A 21853-nucleotide genomic window follows, 5' to 3' on the forward strand; every position below is an offset into this window, starting at 1 on the left:
GGGCCAATGTGTTAAGGTGAGCGCTCTGAGGGTGATTTATGTTCAGCCAGGTGTTCCAGAGGGTCAAATGTAAGATGCATGTTGGAAGGGAAGTGGGTAAATGTGTTTCTATACCACATTAAGTCTCCCTTTAGTTACAGTATGTGCCGGATATTGCTTATGAATAATTAAGTGTCTTGATGCAGTAAAAGGACTTTTGATTCAGCACGCAATTAAAACTATTTTCTCTCTGTGAGCACACTGTGTACTTGTTTGTTTACACGTGCTTACGCGTGTGGCGGTCTGCTCGACTATAGTACACAATACGCTGCTCTCTCGTGTGATTTGACAAGATTTGCCCCATTTAGAGAATTCAGACTCCCACCACTGTAATCGGCTCTGGCACCGTGTGAGCTCTCCACCATGCCAGTGTCCTGAATCATTTTGATTCCAGAGCATAAGAGCAAAATGTCCAGGGTTTACCACAAGGTCCAACTAATTGACTGTCAGTACAGTGGTGTGGAGCGCTGATTCAGCACTTAACCAGCGCGGCTAAATGGACCGAGGCAGAGGAGAGGAGGAGGGGGAGGAGAAAGATGGCTAAGAAGGACATGGAGAGGAGAGGAAAGCTATTTGGAGTTGTGGCTGCAAGTTTTAAACATGTTAAATTAGGGATGCACCAGTTTTTTGGCTGAACATTGGAATTGGCCGATATTCACCTTGTTGACTGCCATAAGCCTTTTGGCAAATAAGATGACATTCACCAATGCTAGTGGCCAATGGTTTTCTGTTGTTTCATCAGTTGTGCACAGGCTAAAAAGCAGAGCTCAAGACCAACTACCACAAACTTAACTTAATGAGCAGGTACATGGCCTCTGTGATCTTTCTGTTATCTGACTATATGGCTAGTAGCACCTGGCATCCGGTCCTCCTAAAGACAGTACAAACCCTGTTTGGGATGAACAGAGATCTTTCTTGGGATGCCATTGTGACAAAAGGATGCAGTAAACTCACTAGCGAGGTGTCAGAGGACAGACACTATTGTTTCCCCGATAATGTTACATTGTGAACAACGAATCCCTGTTAAAATCTTCAAGAGGAGAGTTGGTTAACGTTTGCTGTTAGCAGCCAGTGGCCGTAACTAACAGCCCACAGAAGCTGCACTGAGTTATGTTATGATGCGTTCAAGCTCTAGTCAGTGAAAGTGAGGATTGGGCTTATTAAATTATAATGTTCTCATGATGTCTTCAAAGAGATCTTGTAAACTTTGAATTAATACAGCTGTTTGAAGGAGAAATTTGTTGATGTTCTCAGCAAAATATAATAATAATTCCCTCTCTAATATTTATGTATTACATATAGTATTAATGCTTTTTAAAAAGTTTTTTTTAAAGATGTTTCTCATGTCAAAGATTGAATTACAGGTTGTTTAATGAATGTGTATGATTGAATTTTGTGGTCATTCAAAGGTAGTGTGATGAAGGGCTTAATAACTTTAAAACATTTTAGTTTTTTTTCATAGTGTAGATTTCTTTGTTTTACTAGAACAAAAAGGGGAATAAATATAACAACAAAAATGAAATAAACAACAATATAAAAACATGGGTATCGCCCCAAAATTTCTAAATCAGTGCATCGCTATGTTAAATGTATCTGTCTGAAATGTAATGTGATACTTAAAGCAATAGGTTGACATTTTGGAAAAAACGCTTACTCGCTTTCTTGCCAAGAGTTAGACGAAAAGATCAATACCACTCCCAAGTCCGTCATTAAATATGAAGATGGAGCCAGCAGCTGCTTGGTTTAGTTCTAAACAGCTAGCTTTACTTTTTCCACATTTTTCCAATTTTAATGCATCTGAGTTGTTAAAATCCTGACCGCAACCCTCTGAAATCAATCCCCTGCCATAGGTAAACAGAAAAATGGGGTCATTTGTCTCTGTATAAAGTCTAGTTGAAAGATTTTACCAATTTTCAGTTTATGTTGGAAATCCAAGATGGCCGTCAAACGGACCCTTGGGACACTATTTCAAGTTGGTAACATCAAAATTTGTTCACTAGACCCCTTGAGGATTACAAAAAACTAAGTTAGAAAAATGTATAATGGGATGCATGGGAACCATCCTCCGATCTAAGTACTCAGCTCTGTCTAAAGGTGGCACAATCTGCCTAGCAGCACATTTAAAGCTCACTAACACGTGTTTATTAAATTTGTAGGGGGAAAAAAGTAAATGAAAAAATTACAATTTGGGTTATGCACTGAACTATTTTTTGCCACTGAGCTGTTGCCAAGCAACCAGGCGACTCCAGGAAGTCACTGGTCCCAGGCACATAAAAATGGCAAATTCATTTAATTTTCTCTATGGAGTAAAGGGATGTTTCCAATCTTCATGGTAAGCTAAGCTAAGTTAAGCTAAGTTAACCTACCCTGCTGCTGGCTGTTGCAACAGATTTACCATACAGACATAAAAGTGGTATCCTCTTACCTGACTCTCAGCAAGAAAGTGAATATGTGTATTTCCTAAAATATTAATTAAGCTATTAATTTAAGACTAATACAAATGATCACTGGTGTTGGATAATCTGAACACAGGTAAGCTTCTCAAGTTTAACCGACCAACAACAGCCTGTCATAATACCCCAAAAACTTTAACTAATGCAACTACTAAGAAAATGTATTCACGATAAACTAAGTGTCGTAGTAATATTATCCAAATCATAAACACTGCTGTGGTTCCATTTTTACTAATAGTAATTGATTAATGGATTAATTGTGACTATTAATCACCAGCTAATTTGATAAACTAATGTTTGAGTAATTTAAATGTTGAAGGGCACGTGTCCCCTGTGTCCCCCCTAAAATCTCCACCTATGCGTTTATTTAACATGGAGATCATGTCTCTGCCCTTGTTATGAGACATCAAGCATCTATCCAGAAAGTATCGCCAACAGACAGCGCTCAGGTTACAAGGCAGCAAACAGGGGGACTGTGACTTCTGAGGATGCAAACACAATATGAGAGGGCCTGCAGTACAAAACATTGTCAGGGAAAATTGAAACAGAACACGATACATTTATCAATTGCAGGCAGAGGAGAGGCAGGTTAATTGACAGGTAATTAGCTTGAGGAAAACAGTTTACCTTAATAAAGTTGGCAAGTACTTAAGAATATCTCCCTCCATCCTTTTTCTTTCTCTGTCAAGACAGGTTTGGTGCTTCAGCTATTTTCAGACTTGTGTTTTCCAAGTATGCGCTGAATGGCTGTACAAGTGCATAGACTCATCCTCTCACCAGTGATGGAGGAATAGATTTGCCACCAGCAAATGAAATTAAGGCCTCCTTTCCCTCTCTTTGCTATTTTCAGATGCAGCCTACAGGGAGACGCACAAGAATGGAAGTTGGAAATAGGCCTTTCAGCGGGGTCGGGGTTTGAATGGAAACAACTTGGAAGCACGAATACCAAACCTCGCCACTGAAAGTAAAAGTTTAATTCAACTCACTTAAGACCTTTCAGTTCACAAAAGAGCACCGTCATCTCGATTTCACATCATCGCTGGCACCGGGACACTGCTGAGGGACGCTGAAGCTCCGAGGTTCAAGACAGGATGTATGTACACTAAGGAGTGGGATGTCTTTGTCGCAGTTTAAGGGTAAGGCGTTTTAAGATGCGGGTAATGATAGTGGCAGCTGTAACGTTAACTGTCCCTGAAGCATAATAGACATAGACAACAAATAACTGGGAAATAAGGCATGGTAGAGTCCAGGATTTCCTGCCCTGCACTAAAGGTTCACAGTCACCTTCACAGCAGTTCCTATTAAGCTCTGATCAGAGTCAGGAGGAACTGTACGTGGAACTCTGTGGCCCTGGGGCAAACAAAACTAGCGCAAAAAAATCTCACAAGACTATTCAAAATTAGAAGTGACCTAGTATATAGTAAAGTGTCTGCTACTGGTTAAAATCAAACGAGGACAGCGCGCTTCATTGAAAACGACACAGGTGTTTTAGTTAGAGAAGTAAAAGATGTTGTCTTTCCAAACCCACACAGAACTCGTCTTTTCCGTCCCCTAAAAATGTAACACAATGTCCCAGACAAAAATGGTAACATCACCCAAACCCTGCCCTGGGCGATCTTTTTTTTTTCCACCCAACACCATATCTATATATACACTGACACCTATATCAATACATCTTTTTTCTAATTTCTGTCCACCACAGTGATTTTCTACCCGGAGACGACCTGTTCCTGGCCGCCCGGCACAGCAGCAGGTCACATTTGTGTTTATGACAGCATTGTGCGCTCCAGCGCTGAATACTGTGGAAAAAGGACAGCAAACAATGAACCACAAGACATGACCTTCAGGGAGAGGATGGGGGGGCGGGGGCTCCGGACACAGCGCTGCTCCCCCGAAAATGAACCAGATACAGGCACACAAAGTCCGATTTGGAGGGGGGCAAAGGGGCATCTTGTACATGCTGAGCTACAAATGGTGCTCTGTCAGGAGATTGCTGACAAAGACAACTGTGCCCTTCTAGTGCGAAACTGGAAGTGACCAAAACACAGCTAAACCTGTGGGACAGTGGGGTGACATTATCGAACAACATACAGATAGTCTGCAGAAGCTTTCATACGACAAAGTACCTTTATTTTTTAAGAAGAGACCAGTTTTTAGAAAACTATGCATCTCATATCTCTGCTTATGTGAGAATTGAAACTGTGTTGAAGTACAGTATTTCAAATAATTTAACCCCCTTTATCCAGACTTTTGATAAAACTTAGCACTTACTTATTATTATGACTTATAATATTTGTTTTTTAGGATGTACAAAGCTGCTGAATGCACACTGTGTGCATAAACTTAGCTGAATAGACTTGTTGGCATCTGAACTCTACAAAACTTTCACAAAAGTTAAAAGTAAAAGTAAATCCAACAAAATGGCTCCCGATTCCGACGGACATTTAATGGGCTGATAATGGTGTTCTTAACCTACAGTGTAGCAGGACACAAGTGTTGTCAAAAATATCAATGTATCGATATATATTGATTCAAAATATTTGAAACAGTTTCAACACCCATTTTCCACAGTATCGATACACCACTACCAGCTGCACTTGTTTTTCTATCTCTTACTATTAATTTTTACAACAGACATTCTGCTGTTCTCTGCTATTAACCGGGCAAAGACAAGTCATCATCATCATTTTTTAGCCTTGTTATATTTATATTTTAATAAATATGTTTTGATTTTATGTCCCTAATGTCAGTTTTTTCCCATAGTAGCGCAAATACTATCAAATAATGACATTTTTCAAGGTATTGTATTAAAGTTAGAAAGAATTTCAATATTTCTTTTAGCAATTCTATCACTATCTTTCTAAGGGTTATTTTCTAACGATGACTTGGGATGTCAACGGTTTACCCTTAATTGGTTAACCATGAGAAAATGTTTGATTGGTTACGCTTGTCGCCGTATACTTTGACTTTGCTACTCTTCAGTTTACTGCACTGCGTATGTAACAGGTCAGGCGGGAGCTAGCTAGCAGCACCGCTCATTCTGCATTTATTGCTAGTAATGCCATCCCGACCTAGCATTGTTTCTATGGAAACATTGTGCCCAATGCCCCAATGAGTATGCAACTCGATTTTGAGATGCAAACCTCTCTGCAAGCACTGTTAACAGTGTCGACTAGTGGTGCTAACATTGCTAACAATGCTAATGGGGTTTTGCGGCTCAAAATAAAGCTGTTTTCTTACCAGAGTGACATGGGGGGGGGGGGCATCGACGACGGCCACCATGTTTCTGCAGCAGTGATCGACAAATGAGCGGTGCCGCTGGCTACCTCCCACCTGATCCAGATGCACAGTGAGGAGCGGCTAAGGCTAAAGTTAGCTAACTAGTGGACACTGGAGGGCGGGCAGTGGGCACTATGTTTCCTTGTGTTAACGCAGCTGTCAGCAAAGCCAACACAAAATACATTTACATCACAAAACGTGAAAATTTCCCCAACTCTAAATGGATAGTGCTTTTAAATGTGGTGCTAGAGCTCACTGTGTCAATGGAGCACTGGACTAAAGGGGATTTGTCATCAGTTTTTTGTTTGTTTTTAATTAACCGATTAGGTACTGGTTTGACCATTATACTCTCCATGTTGTCTTAGCTGCATTGCAAGATCTATGTTAACCAGGCACAGATCAATAAAGAAATCAGATGCAAATTAGATCCTATAACACCTCATCAAACAGAAACTAATACATCCATAAATTTTGTCAATGGGATAACACTCGTGTTACCATCCAACGGAGTAGAACAAACATTACTTCTTGTGAGCACTGTCATATTTTTGGAGGTGATAGAGGAAGAGAATGGCTTTAAGAACAGACAAAAAGAGAAGATAATCAATTGATTGTCAATCAATAGGCAGGCAGGAGGACCGGGGTAGGAAGATTGGATGGCTCAAGCCTTCACAGATAATCGAAGATGCTAAGACAAGGGTCCCCACCCCCATCATGCAACGTCGTTCTCCCTGTGGTTGTCACCTCCTCCCTGTTTATGTGAATACCCCTCTTCCTCCTCATCCTCCATGTCCCTCTCAGGCTCCCCTTCAGTCCCCTGTTCCCTCTATTCCCCTCCACTATCTCACCCCTTCTCCATTTCCCTTGCTCCGTCTCTCACTCTCCCACCCCCACTCCACCTCTTTTCTCGTCCTCCAGTGCTCCCCCTCCTCTCTCCCCTGTCTACTGCAGCAGAAAAGCCAGCACAGACACCAGCATGTGTGTGTTTGTACATGTGTGAGCTGCTACGGTAGATTCTACGAGCGAGCTTCACGCGATCATGAGCGGAGAAGGAGGTGGAAATTTGGAAGGGGAGAAAAAAAAGCCCTGCATGCGTGTCGAAGGCTCTGATCAAAACATTGATTGCTGACGCGTTACATCACAGCCATGCAAACAAAACCCCTTTAAATCATTAGAGTAATGTCTCTCCTCCTGTCTCCCTTTATTTCCTCTCGTCTCCCGCTTCCTCTCTCTGTCTCTCTCTCATCTGTCTCATTGTATTTCCACATCAGCATCTCATTTTTTCCCTGTCCTAGCCTCTCTCCATCTCCCTTGTCTTTTCTCTCCACATATAATTTGCATCTCTCAGGACCGAAAAGGTTCCTCCACGTTGGACGGGATACTTTTAGGAAGACTGAGGGTGGAAAAATGGGTCACAACGCTGTTTGACATATAGCTCTGGTATATTAGACCTACAGAGAGAAACGGGGCTGCGTTCACCCACAAATGGAGCTGGTGTTGTGCAGCCACTGAAATGAATCCCACCTACCACCTGCTCTGTACTCTGCATAACCCCCAACGTGCCGTCACAAAAACACCATATCTGCAACCATTGCACCTCAATGAATGTTCATTTTTGTTATGATTCATGAGATCTTGGCCACTGTAACCAGTGCATGTGGTGTGAAACTGATCATTACATAATATACAGCATTCTAGCAGCTAAGCAGCAGGTACAGTAGCTCGAATCCAAGGAATGCTGCAAATGCTGCCTTCTCTCGCTGTACGATTCAGAATACAGCTCAAAATCCACCTCAGTCTACACAAACATGTCAAGCATCTTCTCGCCTTGCTCGTGTCATATCTATGATGTGATCTGAAATTCCAAACCCTGAAGCTGTCTCCCTCTCATGCAACATTTGGACACTGCAATCCCAACTATAGGAGCTGTTCTGGTGCATGGAGCAGGGATTGAGGAGGGTGGAATAGTGAGAAATCAATCCGATTGGAATGAGAGTGACACTTTGAGAAGTACTTCCTGCCTGATCCCAAATCCAGAGAGGCAGATCGGGTGGCCTAAACCAGACTATGTGTCCGTCACAGCTCGATGCTTTCCCCTTCCTTTGGAGGGAACTGAATCCAGGTATGCAGATCTATATCTGGTGCCAGAAGAGGTGTGTGTTTGGTAATTAAGAGAAGGAGCCTGTGTGACAGTCACCCATTGTCTTCATAGTGATTGCAGATACCGTGTGTATTGCTGAGTGTGCAGTGATTTATGTTTTAAATGTGTTTTGTTGAAGGCATTCTGCTATTTTCAGCATGATGCCATGAACTGGCTACTGCAGGTGTCTGCTGACTGTCTGGTTTTGCATGTGCACCTACAGTGTGCATGCATTCACAGCATCTATGGGTCCTCACACACACACACCCCCTTCCTAACTGCAAAATAGTACCAACAAAAGGCACAGACAGAGTGCAAGACAAGGATGATCAAACTAGATCACTAAAACCCAAATCAAAGCTGCTGTGATCAAGCAGCTGGATCCGTCTGTAACTGGAGGGTCGGAGGGAAAAAAAGAAGCCCACTGTAACTGTTTTCATGTACCACGGATCAAAAACACAGTCAGGGGTACTTGTTACTCCTACACCTGTATGATCAAATGCCATCAAACGCTTGCTTTTAAGAGGGAAATCATTAACTATTTACATGCAAACAATATAGGGTGTTCCAAGTTGTGCGTAACGGCAATCAAGCCCGTGCGTAAAAGCCATGTAGCATTCAACTGGGACAAAAAAACAACCCAGCAGACTGTAGCAGTACCAAGGGCAAATGTGGGGAAAGACATGCACTTTAACACTGACGAATCGGCGTCGTGTGAGCGTCCTCAGTGAGGTGCTACAATAAATAAGACTACTGTGAAATACGGCACATTGATGTGCATCGTAAACGGACAAATATGACCTAATGAAGGCGTTTGGATGCAGGAGGCGCAGCGGATGCCGCGTTTGGAGGCTGATATGTATTAAAGTAGCAGAATACGGCGATAGGAATTATGACAGCAATAAAAACGGCATTCAGTGTGAATCCAGCTCGTTTGAAACATGTCATAAATCAAGTATAAGACATGGAGGTGACGTGTCTGATAGAAAACCACTGTTATATCAACTCGTCCCCATCTGCCAATAGATATAGCTGCTATACTATTTTCCATTTTCCCTATGCTATCAGCATTAATTATTCAATATCAGTAAGTCTATGTCCTGCCATTAAATACAGCCTATCCTGTCAGGGATTACACACACAGCGACAGTCAGCCTGCAGCTAATTATGAAGGACTGGTTTCAATGATAATGTGGCAAGAACATTTAAAAAGCAAAGTTTTAAAAACTTATTATGACTGAAGCAGTGCATGCACAATATATGCAACAGTACAGACACAAGTTGGTCCCTCCAGGAGAGACATTGGGGAACTCACCCGGGCATATTTGGAGGAATACGGGTCTTCAAACAGTGCCCATATTCGGGGCTGCCAGGTTTTCCACCAGCCCGCTTTCCTTGCGTCCTCCTGCATGCACAGTCTTTTCAAGTCCCCATCCGCACCGCCCAGCGCCGGCTCGTCGTCCGGCGCGTCCGGTTCTGGAGTCTCGAAGCTGTCCAGCGCCTCCTCCGCATCCCGGTGCTGCCGGTAATTCATCCAGCAACACGCCTCCACGTCCGTCTCATCGATGCCCCAGAAGGCCAGCTCCTCTTCGAACAGGGGACCGCACACATCGTTGGGACAGTGCAACTTCCCGGTGCGGTAATAGTTGAGGATGAAGGAGAACACTGACGGGTGGCGGTCGAAGAAGAACTCGTCTAATTTGGGGTCGTAGTCGAAGTTGCTGAACGCGTCCGGCTCGGTGAGCCACGACAAGCGGGTACCGGGCAACGTTTTTAGGGTGCTCCGGTACGTCTCATGCCGCACCCCCCCGCAGTTTATCACGATTTTCTCGCTTTCCGACGGACAAGTCATGTCTGCGCTGTAACATGCTTTGTTGGACGACTTGTTCCCACCCTTGCGCCCTTTGAAAGAGGATACACACACCGAACTGAGCATAGAGGACCGGGGGGGAGGGAGAGGATGAGAGAAACCGAAGGGAGGAGGAGGGAGGAGTCTGAGGAGTCTGCGGGGAGAGAAAAAGGGCAGAAATTTTAGCAGAAGGGAGAAATAGATGTGGATTATCAACATTGCAATACAAATGAACAAACACGGGCTGTAATGCCAGCTGTATGTGCAATCAGTCACTTGATAATCAGCTGGTGGAAGGACACAAAATGACCTTGTGCAGGTGCAGTGAGTGAGAGGAAAGGGGGGGGGGGGCTGGGGGGGAGAAATGAGGGGTGGCAAAGTTGTTTTTAACATCCTGGAGCAGGCAGATGCAACTTATGAGTGCAACATGGAAACAGGTGAGCACATTCATGAGTCAGCATCCTCACAGCACCCTGACTGTTGACACCACAGTGATGAGAAGATGTCTTGAGCTATTGTGATGTGACCGGGGGCCTCCTCTTAGCTACTATTCCAGCCATCACTGGACTAACAATCTCTAAATTGATCTGGTCAATGCTCATGGCATTTAAATCCTCTTCCTAATTAGTGAGACTTGAGCATCCCCCCACATCCATCCACACCTGCAGCAACCCTCATCTGGGCACCTAGGAGTGTGTGAGGAGGAAAGAGTGACAGGAAAACTGGGGATCCATCTCCCTGCTTCTTTCCCCCTTCCCCAAGAATGCCTCTCTGACGTAAGGTGGCGCAGCACCGTGTGTGTGTTTGTGTACAAGCATGTGTGTGTGTGTGTGTATTAATTGCCTCCCGAGAGTGCGGTGTCCGTACTAATGTTAGATCGCCTCAATCAGCCTATGTGCGCGCTACACACACTGCTGCAGCCCCCTCCGACCGCACTGAGATTCATGCGATGCACAATTATGTCAATGCTCCCTCTGCCACTTCTCCCATGCACTGCGTGTGTATGTGTGTGTGTGAAGACATGTAGAGATAGAGAGGAGGGTGAGAAAGAGGGAGAGGGGGGAGGAGAAGGAGGCCATAAATCTGATTTTTAATGGAAGGATCGAAAAGGACAGGACAATGAGGAAAACAAGGCAGACAAAGAGCTGAAGATGAGGAAAGTGAATGCAGCACGCTCACTACTAATATTGTGTCTTCCCTATTAATGGAGGAAGGGGGTTGAGGAGAGAGTGTAAGGGGGAAGAGGAGGAGGGGGAGCATCGAAAAGGAGAGTGCACTATAAAAGTGAATGAATTCTGCTGCAGTAAAAAAAGCCAGAGTTATTTGCTCGCCCTCCTTCTTCTTCTCCCAGCGAGGTCAGATTATTCGCCCGCGAGCTGCGTTGCCATCCGTGGGGATGGAGAGGTGGGGGGGGGGGGGGGGGGGGGCTTCAGAGAAAAGACACGCGTCCACAGCAAAAAGCCCATACATGCGCCGCATCTATGTTGTTAACCTTTTTCTCTATTCAAAGAAATGCACCACTCTCCTCTTCCTCCCCCCCTTCCTCCTCCTCTGCGCGCTCTCACCGGCCCTCCCCCTCTCCCTATCTCACTACTCACTTTCTCTCCCCTCGCTCGCGCTCATATTCCGCATAAAGGAATCACATTTCATTGAAGGAGGAGAGTCAAGGCTTCATTCCTTCCTCTTCTTCCTCCTCTCTCACAACATACTCCTATCCAGTGCCCCCTTTCTTCTCCTAATTTCCCTGCATTTTCCGCCATTTCTCCCTTCTCTCTCCTGCTTCACTCCATCCTCCTGTCCTGTCCCGTCCCGTTCTCTCTCCCACCCCCCTCCCCAAAGTACCTCACTTTGGGTCAACTCTCTCCTGCTCTTCCCCCTCAGACTTTTGCTTCCTGTGATGTAGGACACTGCAGTCTTTCTTTCTGACTTGTTATTTGTGTTTGCTCTGTTGTTTTGCTCATCTCACTGCACTTTTTTGTTTAAAAAATCTGAGGAAACAACTTTTTGGGTTCATGGAAAAGTTTGCTGTGTCTCCTTTGTCTTCAGATCTCACATTGACATTAAGTTTCTTGTCATTTTTTTTTTGTATTTCTTTTCGGATATCCTGGACTTAACAGCACTCAGGTAAGATCTGCTAAGAGTAAGACTATTGCATGGGGATGCAGTCAGAGTTAGGGAACACTAAAGTACAAATATTTGGCACTGTGCCCAGCTGACAAAAACAAAAATTGGCGTGATGTGTGTGCACAGATTAAAAAAAGGCTTGCATTTAACTGTTTTCCCTTTAACATCCAAGTTCTTTGCAGTGTTTGCTGCAGAGGGATGATATGCACTCTTGAATTTAGAGTTACACTGCATCACTCTGCAGAAGTAGTTTCGTCTGCATCTAAAAAAAACTCTGTAAATCAAGATTAATTTAATGTAATAAGGAAGTGATAACTTGCAGTAACTTAAACTGAGCAGTTTGACAGTGAGGTCAGGCAGGCAGAGAGTCCTGTGGGGCTCTCCAGCCGGGACCGCTTTTGTTGTGGGATGGATTATGTTTCAGCACCATGGACAGCGGCACTCTCTCCCTCCTCTAACAGGATGCTAAACTTTCCAGAAGCAGCTTTTTGTGATCTCTCCGTGGAACTTTTATCCCTTGGATGACTTTTTTTTTTTTTTTTTTTTTTTTTTGGCTTCACTTTGTAACTTCCCCTACTGCACCTCCTCGCTTCTACTTCACAGGCGGCTGCAGTTTATTGGTGGACTGCTGAATATTTTATACACAGGACAGCCGCAAGTCTGTAACTGTGGCTAAATGCCTTTTTGTCCCCCCTGACTCATGTGTGGTGGGGTTATTGATTTTTAAAATGTACTTAAGTATTCTTATATGCATTTAAAACCGAATTTGGGAGGTTAATTTGGATAGAGTTTCCTCAGAACTCATCTTTACTGAGTTTGAGTGAAAGTAGTTGTGAACAGGACCAGATTGCTGATTTTAATGAGCTCATGATGTATGAGTTTGATTCTTTCTAGCTGCATTTCAGGAGAATGTCCGCAGTTTGAGGCTTAAAACCGGGGAAGTAAGCACATTTCTTTAAAAGCCAGCCTCAGCACTTTAATCACTGACAGCAGTGCAATTGCCTGAAAAACAGAAGGAGCAGAGGGGGGAACGCATGAGGAGGAGAGGTGTGGGGGGGGGTGAAGCTATAGAAGGTGATGTGTAAAATGGAGGAAGGAAGTTGAGAGATGAAAACAAGCTCAGGTGAGATAAGAAGGGAGGCATAAAGAGAGGAAGCAAGAGGCTGAAAAAACTGAGGGAGAAGCAGGAGGAGGGGATGCAGAGAGGAGGAACAATCCACCAGCACCTCTCTTTCTCTCTCCTGCAGCATTTCCTGCCTTGGCCACCATGTCCTGCGCCACCCTGCTACTACTGCCTCACCACTGCACACACACGAGGGGAAAGACAGCGAGAGGGAGGGAGAGAGGGAGGGAGGGAGGGAGGGAGGGAGACGCATACACACACACACACACACACACACACACACACACACACACTCACCTGGCTGCAACAAACAGGCTAAGAAACGCATTTTGAGGGCGAAATGAGGCTCGATCAGGAACCTTTAGATACAGGAGATGATTTCTGCAGTGGACGGATAGATGGAGAGAACGGGGCTGAGAGAGAAAGATGGAGCGTGCGCACGCCTCGTGCACGGAAAAGGCTGCACTGACGCTAATATATATTAGCAGAAACACTGCAGCAAGAGGGGGAGGGAGCACGGGATTATGGGATGCATTGACTGTGAGGTACCAGCAGCAGTAATTGGGGGAGGGGAGGAGAGCGCACGCTAGAGAGAGAGAGAGAAGGAGGGTGAGAGAGAGAGAGGGAGAGAAGGCAAGGGAGGAATTTGGAGGAGTGCTGACTACGCGGAACAGACCCAGCAGTTGGCAGAAAAAGCAAAAACCTTTACCAATCACAGAGGGGGAGATAGGGGGAGGGAGATGAGATGGAGAAGGAGGGATGTTGGACAGAGATGGAGAGAAAAGGATGGAGAGAGTAGGGAGGAGGATGCAGGTGAGGTAGAATGAGCAATCCTGGGGAACATGAAAGAGGGGAGAGAAAAAAAAGGTGGGGGGAGACGGAGAAGACAAAAAAAACACCTTGCAGTGGCTCAGGATAGCACCTGAATGGCTGTAAAGGTGTAGGAGGTGTAGGGGGAGGGGTGGAGGTGGAGGTGGGCGTGGGGGGTAGAAATGGTCTGCAATACTAATAAGAGGATGATGAGGAGAGAGGAGGAGAGGAAGGAAAACAAGTGTAAAACAGACATACAGCTGAGCTGAGGAGCAAAATACCACTGGGGGAAAGGAGGGTTTTGCAGGGGAGTGTGTAATGTATGTATGTGTGTGTGTGTGTGTGTGAGTGTGTGTGTGTGAGAGAGATAGCACAAATTACGTATGTGTTTCTGGTGCGCAGCCATTTTTTTTCCCACCCGCTACCTCATCAAAGGATGTAACCACAAGGCTTCACGCTGTTCCACCCATATCACCTCCCTCCCTCCCTCCTTTCCTGATTCCTCTCCCCCTCATCTCTACCTTATCTCCCTCTCCTCTCCTCTTTCTCACACTCCCCAGTGTTGAGGAGACCCCAACAGGAGAAAGCAAGGCACTGCAGCGCGGTGAAAAGCACTGCGGTCACCTCCCCTTTTAGTGCGGTGTCACACCACCACACAGTGTCCTCTCCCCCCTTGAATTGTCATTGCACCTCATGGTGTACCTCCGAACCTGGCAGGAGAAGAAGAAGAAGAAGAAAGGTGCGTGGCAGTGTGAGGGTAGGGGTGAGAGGTATGAGCTGAATGAATAAGGAGAAAAATGAGATGAATATCATGAATGGATGAAAAAGAAAACAGGGTGCGTATGCAGAGGAAAACAGAGAACAAGGCCACACAATGACCCAGTAGCTCCGAGACGGCTAATGCAGAGGAGGGTAGGAAAAAAAGAACAACAGGGCATTCCTCATCATAATAAAGCTCACTAGTGGCCAATTCCCAGAACATGAATTAAATAGCCAATCAATTAAGCAAGCAGAAAAGGAAATGGCAGCTCTTCTACTCAGCAACACCACCGTGGAGATCTCCAGGGGCTGACCAATCCACACATACTGCAGCACCAACACCCCCTTGGGGGGGGTTCTGGTCCTCCCTCCCACCCCCCAGAAGCTGCTCCTGCTGCTGCTACCCCTTCAGCCACCTTTTTTCTTTTTTTATGAGAGAAAAAAAATCATGTGCTCCTGGTCTGCTCCTTTTAGCTGGCTGAGGATGATTAATACATAAGGCCATTTTCAGGAATAGGCCAGCAGAAATGAAGCCTGTAATAGAGCTCTGAAGGCTCAGCCATTGTCCATGACTAAAAATCCTTCCTGCCCACAGGAGGATAAATGTTGAGATTTTTTTGGGGGGTAGATGTGCCCACTGTGTGAGACTTCACAAATGACAGCAGGAAGGAGAGGTACTACAGCTTCCTTCGAGGAGCAGCGATTGGTGTAGGAGAGGTCAGAAAAAGCCCTGAAACAGCACTGAGTGCAGGCTATGGGATAGTGTGTCATGTCGGGAAGGATCTCTATTTTTGGAGCTGGATGAATCTGAGCAAAAAATCCCTCACTGTTTTAAAATCTGGTTCTTGGAGAATTTGCATCAGGAGCAAATTGCTTTAACCTCCACACCTCCCGACTCTCTCTTAGGTCATTTAAACGTGTCTGCTCCTAATTAATCGTGCTGCACTTCCTGCAAGATTAGGACCATTATGATCCAGCTGAGCGGTGATGTGGTACACGGGGCCAGACAGACAAACGGGACCAGGGAAGATGTATTACTGCACTGACTCCTAACCTGTGAACCAGCTGGCGATTAGACAGAGTAGGGGTGGGAAGTCGCAGATTAGACTCTCAACAGCCAGGAGAGGAAGGGAGAGAAGTTGAACGTGAAGAGACAAAGAGAGAGGATGAAAGGTGAGCCTCAAGGTCGAGGTTTGACAACGCACAAGGGTGTGAAAGGAGAATCAGCTCGATCAGGTGATGAGTTAGTTGGAAGGACAGAGGGAAAGTTCTCCTGAAGCTGGTAGGAAGACGTGAGATGAGAGAGAAAGCAGCCAAGGAGAGAGGAAGGGTCAGAGGCAAGAACACACACACAAACCCAGGACACGACAGATGCGTAATTCAATCACAGCCCTCAAAATAGATTTATTCCCCCCCGTTGCTTAAACAGCAGCGCCCTCCTTTCGAGCCCCATCACTACTCTACCAATCACATCCACTGACAGTATGCCACTGTCTCTGGTGGGGAGGTTTTTTTTTTCTCTTTCTTCTTCTTTTTTTTCCTTTGCTAAAATCGAAGGGGTGTTTTCTGGGTTACCCTCAATCTAAAAATAGCTCCAGCTGTAGATTTATAATGCAGGAAAGCAAGGGAGAGAGAGCAAATGGAGGAAGAGTGTTTCCCATTAGGGGGAAGAGCACGCTGGAGCCAGTTGGCAGGGGGAAAAAAAGCAAGGCATGCGCTGGGAAGTGAAGGAGGAAGAAGGCGTTACGAAACTACAAGACTTTGTGTGCGATGCAGTGGAATGCAGATGGAGCAAGTTGACAGGGTATAGGTGATGTGGCGGCGGAAGAAGGGGGGGAGAAGAAGAAGACCACGTCTAGACGTTTAACTGCCCCCATAGACTTCCTGGATCCTAGTGACGCTATGTCCTTCCTGTGGCTCTGCTCCCCTTCTTCCTCACACCTCCTTCTCCTCTACCTCTCTCTCTCATATGTGTGTGTGTGTGTGTGTTTGTGTGTCAGCCCTCTCGCCCTCCTATATGGTTCCTTTATCAAACCTCCATTTCAGGCCTTGACACTTACCACAGTGCGGCCACGCCACACAGACACAAACACTGGAGGCACATGCAATCATGCACACACAAAAAAAAGCAATACACACATGGACATAGTTGCTCATGCAGACGGACACACAATGATGCCGAGAGGAATGCACACACACACGCACACACACATTCCCCTCAGAGGCATGAAACTGCTCTGATCTAGTGGTGTAGATGGGGAAACACCCACCATTTGTGCAATGAGGGATGTTAGGATTCGAAAAATGAAATTTATAGGCGTCATATCAGTGGATAAATCAAATCTGACTGCTAGAGTACAGTTGTATTTGTATTACAGCAGCTAGAAATGACAATAAAAACCACAATAAATTTGAACACATTGTGAATTACTCCAAATATTGATCAAAACACAAGCAAGGCTACAGAATTTTTAGAAATAAAAAACGCAGTTATTGTGGATATAACGATACTTGTTGAATGTAGGCTAGACGCTTTTTCTTCCTTCTCTTTTAGAGCTGGCCAATAGATGCTTTGTTATTAGACGGGCATAAACGCAGAATAAAAAAAAGCCACCAAGAAATACAGACATATACACAGACACGGTTCATACTCACTTGCTTTTGGTTCAGGTTCGTTTCGAGTGCGTGCAGAAACGCGCACATCAAGCTTTGAAAAGATCAATCAAAATGTAGTTTTCTTTGTTAGATCGCTCTTTCTTATGATTTCAGAGAGTATCCAGTTTCTCGCAGGCATTCGGTTCATCTGCTTTTTTTGCTCCCCACGATTAGAATAAAACAAAATAGGGATTGCGCGCGTCTGTTGCTGGAAACCTCGTTTTGACACCGTTATTGCCGAATGTTACTTATAGCTTATGGTCATGCTGATGATGGCAAAAGGGATGAGGCTTTTCGGATGGAATGAAGCAGGAGTCTTTTTTGTTGTTGTTGTTGTTGCTATTTCCCCTCGATTTCAGAGCCCCCTCTCCCACCTCTTTGTTATTGCCAGAAAAATAAAAAATAAAAATTGCCAGCCTTTGTTACAGTGTCTCTACGCTTCCAGGCGCAGGGTGTAGCTACCATTCAGCTCTTCCTCTGTCTCCCCCCTTTTTGCAAATGTTTCAATGGAGATGCAGCCTGTAGACACCTCTCTCTTTGCCTTTCCCTCTCTGTGCCTCTCTCTGTTCCTTTGGAGGAGCGTCACCTTCTGCACTATTTTTTTTTTCCCTCAGACGATACATGTGGGCGGATTAGAGAACAAGACAGAGGGGTGGGAGGACCCCGGTGAATACAGAGGCTAATTTCTCATATGGCTGTGCTGAACTTCGTAAATACATATGCTGCGAATATACACACACCAGGGATTTAACAGGAGAGGCTAGATTGATTTATGATCATGTGTTTAATTGGGGTTTATTCCCCCCCCCCCCCCCCTTTCTCCTCCTCCTCCTCCTCCTCCTCCTTCCCCACTTAGCCCACATAGCCCACACATGCTCACTCTGCTGGACGGACGCACAAACACCATTTTGTCTACAGGTTCCCAGCCTTGACTCTGACTTGGCTGACATCAGCAGTCATGTGTTAGCAGAGGAGCAGGTGCGTTATATGACAGTGAGTTTCAATAATGATAATAATATATCAATAATAACAAACACATGATCTGTCTTTAAAAATGCCTCTATTTTAAAAGGACAGTGTGTAGGATTCATGGAGCTTTAGCGGCGTCTACAGGTTAGGATTAAAGACTGCAACCAGCTGAAACTTCTTCCAATAAGAATTCCTTCAGTGCTCCTTGTTTTGGAGCATTTTATCAGGAGCCAAATTATCCTCAAACAGACCTTAGGCCCGTACCACGAAGCCAGTTTAACTTACCCAGGATATCTTTTCGTTATCCGGCTTGACTAACCCTGACATTGCACAACGTGATTTTGCCAGACATGTTCCTGGATCAACAACGCGATCAACCAACGCTCTGACATCATCCGTGTGCTGCCCCTGTGCTTCTTTCAAAGCTATTTTGTGCTTCTTCTCAGCAAGTTTTCCAAATTGAAGTTAGTACAGTTGCACAAAATCCTGCAGGGTTAGCAAGTTAGCGTGCCTAATAGGTGGGCTGTTTTGTTTTTTTAACCTGAGAATCCAGGCTTTCGTCCCTGGATACTTTTTTTGTCAGTGATCTGATTGGTCAGACGTCAGAGTGTTGACAGTCTGGGATTCGACACTCTGAAGTTAACCTGCTTTGGATCGGTTAGCTGTTCAGCATAAGTTACCACGTGATTTATCCCGGAAAAAAACACAACCAGCTTCTTAGTACTGAAAACCTAGAGTTAAACCTGAAGTTACCTTGCTAACTCCGAATCCTGCTTCGTAGTATAGGCTTCAGGTGATTAAAACCAGTCAAAACACTAAATAAAGCAGTCTCATGCACGTTGCAAATAGGAAACTCACCCAGCACCTGCTTTGTATGCTCAACTTATTTCTGATCCAGATGTTCAGGAGGTTTAGCCTGGAAATCCAGATGCCCCGTCCCCAGCAAATTCGAATTTGCACTGCACAGGAATCTGGCCCCGACTAGCAGAGCCCGCTGAATCGCCATCAGACCAATCAGATCAGTCTATCTGACAGAGGCTGGCTCTGGGTGGGCGTAACATGATGACGACAGCACTGCGCCGTAGGAGTCTAAAAGTAAACAGCCAAGATGGCAGCTGCCGAGGGACCGCGTCCATTCAGTTTAGCTTTGGAAGAAACGCTAAGCCAACTACTCTTATCTTTTTCCTTGAGAGAGGAACAGAAGACTGCCCTAGAAGCCTTCTTTTCCAGGAAGGATGTTTTTGCCGTTTTGCCGATGGGATACAGCAAAAGCATAATATATCAGTAAGCCCCACTGTTCGGCAAACAAATGGGGCTTAGTGCAATGAATACGTCACCTTGTTTTTTGCTCTGATTGGTTATCATGCTATCCAATTGCATGCAGCGGCATTTGAAATGCCTCCGTTAGTGCTGCCCCTTGGGTAGGAAGGGTGTATCGGTGAGGGCCAGACTCTAAATCTTTCTAGATTTGAGTCTGGATTTCCAGGCTACAGGAGGTTTTTACTGGGAGCTAAATTATCTGCAGCGGTCTTTTAAACACAGAATAAAGCAGTTTAACATTAAAACACAAGTGTTTTTGCTGCGCTGCTCATCGCAGAGGTGCTGCTAGCTACGGTGGCTGACGTGAAAATGCAAATGGCCCTATCTAGAGCCAGTGTTTGTTTGTCCATTCTGGGCTACTGTAGAAACACGGCTGTGCAACATGGCAATCTTCATAGATGAAGACCCACTTCCTATGTAGATATAAACGACTGATTTTAGAGTATCAAAAACGAAACGTTTCTTATTTTCAGTTGATTATACACTAAAGACATACTTATTATATTACATTTCTAATAATATATCCTGCACACTGTACCTTTAATAAACTTCAGTCACTTTAAGACATAGGTGTAGATTTCGGGGGGGATGCAGGGGGGACATCCCTTTCAATATAGAACATGTGCAAAGTCTTCCAAAATGGAAGTAGCAGGGGACTTTTTAGACAAAATTAAAGACATCTACACCATAAATTTGGCCTATTCAACTGGCAAGCAAGCAACTTCTGCTTGGCCCAGTGCGCATAAATCTAAGACAAAACATGTGAACCACACTGTTTTTGCAGGAGGTCTGAGCCACACTCCAGTGGAAGCACAGTGATCAGCAACGTTGCCGATGCATTTACAGTATCGACAGGAAGCTCAGGGTCGAGTGCAACACAGCCTCATAAAAATTACAACAGTGGTAAAAGGGCAAAAGGCTATTTCTCAGGTGCCTGTGGCGTTTTCCTTTGACCACAGAATGTTCTTGTAACAGCAAAGTGCAGACAGAATAAGGGGGAAATGCAAGTTGTTCAAAGTGCATTTAGAATTAGTACAAAAGGAGATTGTGTTGCTGTTAAATGCACAATTAAAAATGCAAAAGGGCTGTTTGCATAGGCTTAGATTCTAGTTATTTATTTAAAATGTGTGCACAAATTGAGGCACTTTATGGTATGAAGGACACAAAATAGTCTTGGATCTGTTTCTGTTTCTCATTAAGTGTAGCTCCCTTCCGTCTTTCTTTGTATTATCATACACCTATTTGGGAAGCCAATGCCAAAATTACATGTTTGACCCCCACAGCAGTTATATGTCTGGCTAAGGAGTCCTCAAGTAAGGTCTGTTCATTGTAATTCACTCTTATCATTATTTTAGGTCTTGCTTTTCCTTATATGTACAGTATATTGTATGCCTAATATTTGATCACACCTTATGTGGTTCCCTAACCAACACCTCTACTAAGTGTGAGGTTTAGAGCCGTTTTCTGCGCCCTCTGGAAATCACACATAATTCTATTATGCACTATATCACTTCTTGTTCATTTACAACCCTTCAAGCCCCTGCAGCGGCGTCTAGAAACGGTCCGACACAAGATTTATACAGGTGTTGCACTCAATAATTCTTAGATAATTCAAACTGTTAAAACAGCAGCTACAGCCCTTCAAGCAAAATCTGTAGGAGTTTTTAATACAGTATGTTAAAGGTAATATAATAACAAGACTAAGTGAACTAATTCCTAACTACAGACATGTTAATGCAAGCATGATCACTGTGACAATCTGTGTTTAGCAGGAAATATTTACCAGGTTCGTCATGTTAGCATGTTAATATAAGCAAATTAGCATCACACAAAGTACAGCTGAGGCTGATGGGTATGTGAGTTTAGCAGGTGGAGGGCAAACTGAGGTGTAAACTTAAAGGAACACTTCACACATAAAAGGATAATTTGTACATGCATTACTCACTGTGTTTTATCTTGAATTCGTGACATAAACTCTGCTTTTCTCGTATGCCTCCGCAGTGAAGGAGAATCCAAAAGATTAATTTATCCAGTCGTAACCTCAGTGCTTCCCAAACATGCCTTCTTACGAACTCTCTATGATATATGAGTAGTGCACACTGAGCATGCCTGTGCTCTTGAAGGCTGGGAAATACTGGGGATTGTGCAATAACTTGGGTTGGGAAATATTGGGGATTGTGCAATAACTTAGCACAATAACTTGGTGTTCTGTCTGTTTTTCACATTTTGTCTGGTTTGTGTCTTATGAGTGTGTATGTTTGCCATTTCCTGTGTCTTTGCTGTTTTGTGTATGTTTATTGTCTGCAAGGCAGCTGGTGTATGTACTCGAGTCC

General features: G+C 44.6%; 1 protein-coding gene across 9 annotated transcripts in view; it reads right to left on the minus strand.

Annotated features, from left to right (window-relative positions):
* The window catches only part of LOC117246951 (voltage-gated potassium channel KCNC1-like), a 67530-nt gene extending 45906 nt beyond the window's left edge, over nt 1-21624 (minus strand). For 7 of the 9 annotated variants that reach the window (XM_033610998.2, XM_033610992.2, XM_033610991.2 and 4 more), the window contains exons 1-2: nt 21466-21624; nt 9227-9914 (exon numbers count right to left, since the gene is read on the minus strand). In XM_033610998.2, the coding sequence (XP_033466889.1) occupies nt 9227-9914; nt 21466-21491 (714 nt within the window). In that variant the 5' untranslated portion in view covers nt 21492-21624. Of the gene's footprint in view, nt 1-9226; nt 9915-17231; nt 17812-21465 lie in introns of those variants that run through there. The other 2 variants (XM_078163152.1, XM_078163153.1) reach the window with 2 other exon arrangements.
* Nucleotides 21625-21853: the final 229 nt, after the last annotated feature.

This window comes from Epinephelus lanceolatus, chromosome 21 (assembly GCF_041903045.1).
Source record: "Epinephelus lanceolatus isolate andai-2023 chromosome 21, ASM4190304v1, whole genome shotgun sequence".
NCBI classification, from domain to species: domain Eukaryota; kingdom Metazoa; phylum Chordata; class Actinopteri; order Perciformes; family Serranidae; genus Epinephelus; species Epinephelus lanceolatus.